The 9,851-nt window shown below is 38.2% G+C and overlaps 1 protein-coding gene across 1 annotated transcript in view; it reads right to left on the reverse strand.

Moving 5' to 3' along the window:
* Positions 1–9,373, reverse strand: part of PPP1R3A (protein phosphatase 1 regulatory subunit 3A) — a 34,332-nt gene extending 24,959 nt beyond the window's left edge. The window contains exon 1 of the mRNA XM_082279914.1: positions 8,407–9,373. Within this exon, the coding sequence (XP_082136040.1) occupies positions 8,407–9,266 (860 nt within the window). The 5' untranslated portion in view covers positions 9,267–9,373. The remainder of the gene's footprint in view (positions 1–8,406) is intronic.
* Positions 9,374–9,851: the final 478 nt, after the last annotated feature.

Here is a 9,851-nt window from a genome sequence, read left to right on the forward strand (position 1 = left end):
AGAGAACCTCTTTCAAAAATGTTCTCCAGGGCAGTGTTAGAAAGTCTGTTGAGAGATCCATTGTGAATTAGCAATGCAGGACCTTACTATTGAGATGCTGAAAAAGAGGAAAAGGTGAGTAGGAGTCAAGTTTCCTGAGGGCTAGGCTTGGTCTAATGTCAGAGGATATGCTTCATAGGTTGCTATTTTGTCTGGAAGAGGCATGACCAAATATCAAAATGGTGGTGTAGAAAGGAGCTGGGGGTAGTGTCCCTTTGTTCTTCTCTTGCTTCTTTCTCCCACTGCTTTAAAAGATTGGAGGAGAGAAACTTTTCAAGTTGTGTCTGTTTTGGATAAATCTGAGAGGAGAAAAACATTAACCCATGTGGCCCCTGGTCTTTTTCTGAATCTCACATGGGAAAAATAGAGAAGGAGCAGTCTCCTCCTGGTGTGTCAGAAGAGAGTATTTTCCTAGAGGCTGCCTGCAGTATGCTGAGGCACATATACAAGAAGGTGATAAGTGCCTCAGATAGACTGTAGAGAGATAGATGGTAGTCAGGTGAGACTAAGACACAGACAGCAACCCTGGGGAGGAGAACAGAAAGGGTGACCACAAAAATGAGCCTTAGACAGTTGTTCTTGAGATAGGGCAACTATGATCTAAACCTTGGAATGCAGCTGTAAATTCAATAAGTATCTCAATAGGATAAAAATCCCAGGTGTTATCATGACAAGAGACTTTTATAACCTTATTTTCATTTTCCACCTGGTTACTACCACACAGCAAGAAAGCAGCTGTGTGATAGGTATCAATATTTCCATCAAGAAAACATGGAAAAAACCTAGGAGACACTGGTTCAGATTTACTAGGGTAGCTGTGGAGACTGACAAACTCCCCGGCCCTCTACCATAACATGAAGTGTTTCAGGCTAGTATATCTTATGTTTATCACTCAGCATCTATAAATGTTATTGCAGGGACAACACCTGTGTGTCAAAACAAAATGTAAATGCCAATCCACTTGGTGCACCTAAGTGCAAGGTAGGAAAAACCTGCCAGCTTTGCCTAGTTCACGTTCAGTTGTGTAGCTCAGTGCCCTTTAGGACTACAGTTAGTAACCAGCACTAATAAATCTTCAGGTTTAGTGTTAGAGTATCAGCTGGTTTCACAAATCAGGAGGAGAGTGGAAAGACTCAGAAAACCAAGCCCCCTATTATGCTTTGGCATATCAACTAATACTTTCTTGTGTGTGTCACTGAAGGTCTAGGGATCAAATAGCCACTTCTAACATTCTCCCACGGTGTTTAAAAGGTCTTACCCCCTCCTTCGCCCTAAGGCAGGGACTTAATTTAACTTTCAAAGTATTCGTTTGGACCATTTTTTCCACCATTTGTAGGTGAGAAGATAATCCACATTTTATCTTAAAAACACCATGGGCAATTGGTTCTCTGGACTTACACTGCTGCTGAATCTGTTGCTTCAATTTCAGAGCTGTGGTGTGGGACTGGATCACAGCTTGAAGTTCATAATCAGAATAAACAGCTCAAATGACACTGGTAGTCGATGCAATGATTAAATATGACTCCAGTGCTCTCAGCTAATGTTGCACTAACTTTAAACATCTTTTCAAGACTAACATTTAGCAAAGTCAAGTTGAATGTAATGGAACAATTTTTTTTCCAACTGAACATTTATGAACTGTAGTACCTGAATGGTGGACAGGAGAGAGTATTGAAATGGTCATTTACAGCCTGGTTCAATTTGCAAAATAGGTATCTTCCTAAACAAAAGAATCATTGAACATACAGGAGTTCATTTAACAATGTAGTTCTATTTTTCCAAAGGTCCTTAACCAGCAATCTGAAAGAGCATCTGGTCCTGTAAATACTAACATTCAAGGATAGTTTTACACATGAAGAATTCTACAAAGTTCAGTGAGACTCCTGATGTTCATTAAATTATTTATTGTGCCTATTGCAGGATCAAGCCAGTTGCTGAATTGAAAAGTTCTAAGAGTCAGTCATAATAGTGTTACAGTATTGACATATTTAAATAAGCTGATGAAATTGTAGCAACTGAAAAAAAATCTTAGAAGTGTAAAGCCAAGCAATGCATGTAAAATACAAGTACTTATCATGGCTGAGAAATGATACCCAGATTACAAAGCACTGGTTTTATATGATTTCATGCAAACAACTGAAAAAGCTTTATAGCGACCAATATTTCCCACACATTAGAACACAAATTTCTGTTCTGTAGTATTGGTAAGAGCAGTTTCTAAAGCAGATCATGGAAATGAACGAGAAACCACCAATACTAATAAGTTCCATAGTAAATACTATGCTAGGATTGTCAGTACAGCAACGTTATTTTCACGTGTTGTTCCCTTACATTTTAGAAGCTTCTTTTAATATTTCTAGTGCAATAAATGGATAGCAGATGGGTAGCACAGTTTACAATTATCAAAAGCAAAAATGTGACATGTTTTCAGCTTTCAGGTACTCTCCAATTAGGTGACCACAAGTACGGGAAGACTGTGTCTATTTGTCTGCGCATACTATTCACATCCATATCTTCCACCTGTTTCTTTAACACTTCTGTGATAGCATTCAAAGACCTAAGCCATTCACCTAAATATCTGTATTTAGGGTCTTTAATAAGTTTCATATTTCAAATAGTATGCATGCCCAGATTTTGAAATATTATGATTAAACAGAGAGAAAAAAACCACTGAGCATAGTTTCTGGCCAAGTAGTATTGCTCTCTACAGAATATTTTTCAAGTGGTTTATCTTAGCTTACTTTAAATTACTTTGGAGAGTAAGGCTGCAGCAATTTCATCAAAAGATAACTCCAGAATTGCTATTAAGAAGCAACTCCTAATACTCAAACTCAGTTCCAAGCTTGCTTTTACCCCACTTGTCTGAATAAAATATTTTAGAGCACCTTAAATAATTACCCTGTGTCCCTGATAATCATAGTCTTCAAGTATGTGGAAAAGTCTTATTTTGGTGCTAATCCTACCTAATTCTACAACTGAGAAGAACTGGCAATGACCAGGAGGCAAGAGAAGGTCTGGGAATACTAAGTCAAATTAAACACAGAGAGAGGAGTGTTCCTCTTATCTGGCTCCCTGTGAATGGATAGCTTCTCTAGCAGCTGCTCTCCTGGTAAAAACAGTGACTGCAGTCACTTCCTATTAATAGCAATAAACTTTAGTCAAATCCCATATCTGTATGCTGATCAAGATGTAACTCATGACTTAAAATGCCAGAAACAACCTTGAGATTAAACAGAAGTACAGAAAGAAGATGTGTTTTAGCACCTTTTCTGCTCTTCTTTTCCCTTCCTGATTGTGGTGACACACAATCAAAAGAGCAAGGATTAAAAGGAAACATAATTTAAATGCCATACTTTAAACAGACCAGCTGGGAATTATACAGTTGTTCCTCATAGCAAAGTGCATGAGAGACTATTTCCAAGCATCTTTGTCAGAAGCCTTAGCATTTCTTAATCACATCATGAGCTTGTAGGAAAGGCCAAGCGGAGCTGAAGCAAAACTGCATTTCTCAGGGCAGCCTAGGCACTGGTCTGCCATCTGCCTGGGAAAACTGACTGAGCATGGTGCCATCTTGCCAAGCTTGGTCTTCAGCAACTTACTTCCTTTGCCTCCCATCAGGAAGGAGATGGTCAGCAACTGAAGAAGAAAAAGTGCTCACGCACAGAAGAAATTTTCTCACTGGCAATTGCTTAGAAACCATTTAGTATTTATGCTGTCAAATTTGGCATTGGCGGCCCACAGACATGGAGGGTTTAATCTCTTCTTTCTCTTGTGCACTGTACATAGAACAGCTCTTGTAAGAGCCATTGCCCTATTCTGTGTTGTGTTTTAAAGTGGCATTATGGAGGGAAGTGAATTGGTGTACTACTACTCAAAAAAAGGTACAGTCTAGCAATTACAAAAAAAAGCATAGGATCAATATCAGCTGGATCACAGTGATACACTTGTGGATCAGTTCAGAGGGATATATTTGTGGGCTCAGAGAGCTAAGGGGGAATAACTCTAACAGTTATTACAAAAATACTAGCCTTCCCCTTGTTGAAGGACAGGAGTCCAAATACACAATACCCTTTTGTAAAACAATTCTCATGCTGATCAGCCATTTTCCTGGCTCTTTTGCTCTTGACAGATGGCAAACCAGGGCCAAGCACAGAAATGGGATGTAGCACCACCAGTGACAGGGGATATGGCTTCCATAACTTTATCACTGCACCTTTCAGCATAATCTGCAGGAGTCTGCCTCAAACAACAGCCAACCACTTCCTGTCTGATCAGACCAAGGCAGGAGCCTGGTGCCCGCAATAGAATCACGTGGTCCAAATCTGAGGACCAGGAAAAATTCATGTTTGGAATCATGATCCATATCCCAAAAGCATGGGAGTCAAAAAAAAAAAGAGAAAGGAGTGGAGCTGATACAATTAATTTACATTTTTCTTTTATATATATAAATATATATTAATAATTTTTTTAAGGTATATACATTTACATAAATAGGATAGAAATTAGGCCTGTTTATTGATAGAAGCTTTTTCATTTCCAGTGACACTCTTAAAATTTTAGGGGTCAGTTTTTCTCCTGAAGTATATTTATCACTATGTACAAATTAAGCAAACACTTTCAGATAGACCAAAGCATAAATTAATTAATTTAAACATTATTTTCCCAAACTGTATTTTGTCCCTGTGAACAAATCCTTTGAAGACTTTTGAAAACCACAAAAAATGTTAAAGTTTATGAGGAAATAATTTTAGGTTGTTAAAATACAGCTAGAACCAAATACTTTCTGAAATTTTAAGAGAAGACTATTTGTTCATACCTAGACATGGAAGCAAAAGCAAATGAAACATGAAATGAAGAGGCAGACTTTTAAGTGATGTGGTTCTGAATATCCAAATATAGACAGTTTTCAGCATTATTTGATGCAATTTTGCTTTTTACTATATTTTTTTTCACGTGCAACTTTTGAGGGTTAAGTCCATTTTTTTTATATATTTCTTAATAATGGTGTCAGAAGTCAGCCTATCGCCCTCATTCACTCAACTTAGTCCTGGACCATGTTCTTAAGGGTAACTTGAAATAGTCATATTATTGTGTTTCCCCACTAAAATACAAAACTTTTTTCTCTGAAAGTGCATATCATTCCTTTCACTTAACTAACACAACTAATCCTTGCTAATGACATTTAATGAGCCGCACAAGTATGCCCTAGAGTGGATCAGACTCTCTGCTTAAAAGACATGACCCTTTCATGTCTTATTTTTTAACTGCAGAGGTAAATTGCACATTTTAAGAGAAAGTACAAATATCTCAGAGCCAAGAGTTAAAAAAAAAAAATAAAAATGCTATTACAGGTTTCTAAATTTGAAACAGAGGCCTAAATGAGTGTCCTTTTAAATGATCCTTCTATTCAGATTGCTATGAAGAAGTCTTTAATTTAAGATGTCCAACTCATGGGTACGGATAGCAATGTTCCCTACCTGTCACTTTATTGTGAGAATCATAGATAAAATTGCTTTTATTCCTATCTATTTGCAATGCTGCAACTCCAATGACAAGCTAGTTATGGTCAAGGACCATCCCCCACTTTGCTAAATGTTCTATAACCACCCAGCGTAGCACATATAAACGCTGCAGAGTTTATCATCCAAACTAAAAGTAAGAGGAGAGAGAGAGACGGGCTGGTGGAGGAGAGCTGGTAAATGGGCAGCACTGCTCAACAGGAGATGAAGGAGTAACAGCACATCAGCAGCCTCACTGCCAATTTTGAAGGGTTTGTTTCTTTTGTGCTTTTTTTGAGATATCAAAGCAAAGGAGTTTTAATGAGGGTCTGAAGGAGAATAATGAGGTACTTTTGCAGATGTCTGCAGGGTGTTCCTCCTCACTCAAAGGGGCAACATGTACAAAGACACTTTGAAAAACAAGTGAGCAATGGAAGCTGGCATCTTAGTTATTCTGAAACAAAAGGCCCCGATGCTGACCTCATTTACACTGGTAAAAGCTGTGACTCTTGTGAAGTCAATGAAGTCCCTGTAGCATAAAATTAGTCCTGGATTACAGTCTGCCAGAACTGTCTTTCAGAAGCCTTGGTGACCACTGAAACAATATTCCAAAGATACTTTCAGCTCATTTTTGCATTTACTGTAAGGTCTCTGTACATTTTTCTGCCACTTAAAAGGATCTTGAAAGTGCATGCTTGTTAACTGTTTGACAGAAATGTGTAGCAGATCCTAGTGCAGACAAGAATCTGACCATTTTGGTTTAAATATTTTAAACATACATGTGTATATGTGTCTATATGAACAAATATACACATTCATGTATACATCCATCCATCCATACGTATGTATGTATAAACACATGCACACATATGCAATCCTCTTCAGTCTGACATAGAAGAAGACAACTTCATAGTCTGATTAGAGACAAAGTAATTTTATATTGAGAAGAAGACGTTATCTCATTTCCTATTTTTTAAAATAGCTCTCTGAGTGATTTACACATAAATCATTTAGCATATCCATGTAAAAGACTATCTCCCAGAAGGAAGGCTTCTACAACTTTTGCTAGCACTATGCATATCACAACAAACTTTAGGGAATTAAACACTTAGGAGTCATTTGACTTTAGATGCCAATGGTATCTAAATTTTCAGGTTATTCCTAACACCATCTGGAAACCCAGGGCTCACTAAATTGACACTCAAGTCTCCATGTCCATCCTCTGTTCCTTGTGGGCTACCTGAACTCAGGCTGGAGTCATACCACCTGCACATGCCTGTGGTATTTGATATCACAGCCCTGCTGCAGGGTATCTCAGGCTATCTTACTTATCCAGAACAGGTCATGTGATGCTTCTTAAAGGACAGAACTGATGTATAAAACCAGACACAAATGTCAGGAACTGACCACAGAACATGTAAAAGTATCGTTCCCTCTGCTCTGACATACTGGGATGTTCCTTCATGGAAGCATGATCATGAGGGCTCCAGAGTTGGCCCAAGGGACAGTTATCAGGAGAGCTTTGTGGACTGGCTGTGAACCAGGCCTCGGGCTAGCCTTTGGGCAGCTCCTACCCTGTGGTGTGGATACAGGCACTAAGCCGTATTGTGCACCTCTCCTCACAAGGCTAATGTGTGATTAGGGCTGGCAGAAGCTCCGGGCACAGCAAGTCTGGTTTTGGGAACGAAGGTTCTGCACAGAGGAAGCCCTGGCTGTCTCCCTCTTCCTTAAGCTCCCACCACCACTTAAGTTCTGTTCCCCCATTCCTCCCAGTTCATTCCAGTGGAAGAGCACCAGCAAAATCGAACAGCACTGTCTTATTTGGAAAGAATAGGAACTAAAACCCCAACATAAATTCAAAAACCCAACATTAACTTAGTTCTGGCATCCAAGTATTGCAAAGGACATTACAGGTAAAATACAGATTTAGTTTTGCAGAAGTTCAACTGATTTATCCCAAATTTGGGGGGGGAAATAATTGAAAATTAGATTTTTGCATGCAAGATTGTTTTGCTAACAGAGAGAACATAGTTAAAAACAGTAGGAAGCCAAAAGTTACTATTCCCAAGTGTCTCTCTTTATATGTGATTAACGTAAAAGTTAACAACTGCCACTTTATAATTAACATATTACTTTTAATCAGAACAGCATATACAAGGTAAATTCTATGTATTTTTTTCTTTAATATATTACTGATCCTGCCTTATAAAACATACTTCATTTCACCATATGTGAAACAGAAGCATCAACCAGTGGCAGGGAAAAGGAATTATAGCCCTAATATACAACTTGCAGAATAGCCCAATGACTTGCTGGAAAGTTTGTACCAGCTATTGTAATTGCTGGATTCTTCTCTCAGTTATCCACTTCTGCTTGATGAACCACCAGTGCTATTTCTGATTTAATAATTGTATGTAGAGAAAGAACCATGAAATAAATTGTGTGAAAACCCAGCTTTTGTTTTGAGTTTAAATTTTTGTTGACTTACAAAGGAAGTGGATGCAAAGTATTTTAACTGTACAGCTACCTTGGTCTAGAACAAAGATCCCACTGATGTCAGCTCAGTTTATATCCTACAGAGATCAGAACTGGTAGACAGCCCACAGAGGGTTTACAGACCCTCACACTATTTTTAAAATTAATGGCATGCATAAAATTATGATCCCAAACTAATCTGTCTGCAGAAAACCACTGGCTGATATATACAAACCCTTTAGTGAAAACAAGTCTCTGTCTAATTTTTCATTTAGAAAAAAAAGGTAAAATAGTAGAAAATAACATGGGCAGTCTTGACTTGAGTACGCACACATAGAAAGTCAGAATTAGTCAGCTACATTCTAAATTACCAAAAATTAAGGTGTAACCTCACCTTCTTTGTGTTGTCTTTAAGCAGCCTTTAAGAGATCTATCTGTAACCTCCTTCTGGGGTTTATTATCCACCTTGGGCACAGTTTCTTTCTTGTGACAAATCAGTGTGTAATTTTTGTCATCATTGTTTGCCCAGAAAGTACCAACTGATGTCTCGTAGCGTATGCAGAACTCCACCTTAACTCCATCTTTCTGGAAAGGAGGCACCAAAGAAATCTTAAAGCAAAACTGATCTGTTTCACTACCACAAGAATTAGGCATGAACTCTGCGAGGATGTCATAATAACTGAGCCAGTTATTCAATGTCATTCGAACATACACCTGTTTTTCAAAGGACACATTGAGGACTCGTATAATGCCGTTCATACAGGTAATCCCAGGCAGGAGAAGGACTGACTCCAACATTACTTTCTGCTCTCGTACTTTTTGTAAAAGTTCTTCTTGAGAAGCAGGTAATGTAAATTGCTGGGAGAAAAAATATTCATCCTGAGGAAAAACTTCATCTTCTGTATCATTTTCTTGTCCTGTATTAGGAACTTCCCAGGTATCGAACTCTTTAACAGACACAAGATCAAACCCAAATGCATCAGCAAATGAAACTTTTCTTGAGATGTTGGTGGGAGTATCTACCTCTTCTTCTTCTGAAGCTGAAGAACTCCGTCTTCGGGGACGTGGTGAGAAACGAAGTTTAATGTCAATATTAACATCTTCGTCCTCTGAAGTGGAATTATTTCCAGTGGGGACTTGCAATAAGTTAGCCCTGTTAACCTGACTAGGTCCTTCAAAAGACTCCATTGGGCTCTCTGATATAAACTGAAAGGGAACTGTACAACTAGTAGCAGCTGATATTTGAGATAACATGATTTAAAACAAGGATTAATGTTACAGCTGACATTGCAAAAGGGAGTCAGGTCTATTAATAGGTGCTATGGTGTGCGAACTATGTTGGCCTTTCTCCATCTGACAGTATTAGATGTTACAATTTCAATGATACATTTCAAATATTGTATTCCCTATTTTTATGTGGCTCTGTGTCAGAAGAAGAACAGCATTTAAAACCTGACTTTTTTGAATAGTTAAATTGCACAGAGCTATTTTAAGATGATCAACTTATGTTGCACAAAAAATTCAACATATTGCACTAATGAGGAGCTATTCGTCTCTGATTAGGATGTATACTTCATCATGTAAATAGTTTCTATATTGATAAAATATTCCTATATGTATTGTCAAGGCCATTTTTGCAATGTTTTCAGATATAAAATGCAATGTCACATTCTGCCCCAACTTTATACCGTGCTGACTCAGTGAGCCAGATACCAGGACTATGCCAGCTTCTTCTAGCTAAGGACTGGCCATCACAACTTCAATGAACCAGGAATACAATAAAATATTGAGGTGAGTATTACCGTAGTCCTGAGCCCTAGGGTATATCACTGTGTTCTG

Source organism: Coloeus monedula (genome assembly GCF_965178545.1).
Source record: "Coloeus monedula genome assembly, chromosome: 4".
In the NCBI taxonomy this organism is placed as follows: domain Eukaryota; kingdom Metazoa; phylum Chordata; class Aves; order Passeriformes; family Corvidae; genus Coloeus; species Coloeus monedula.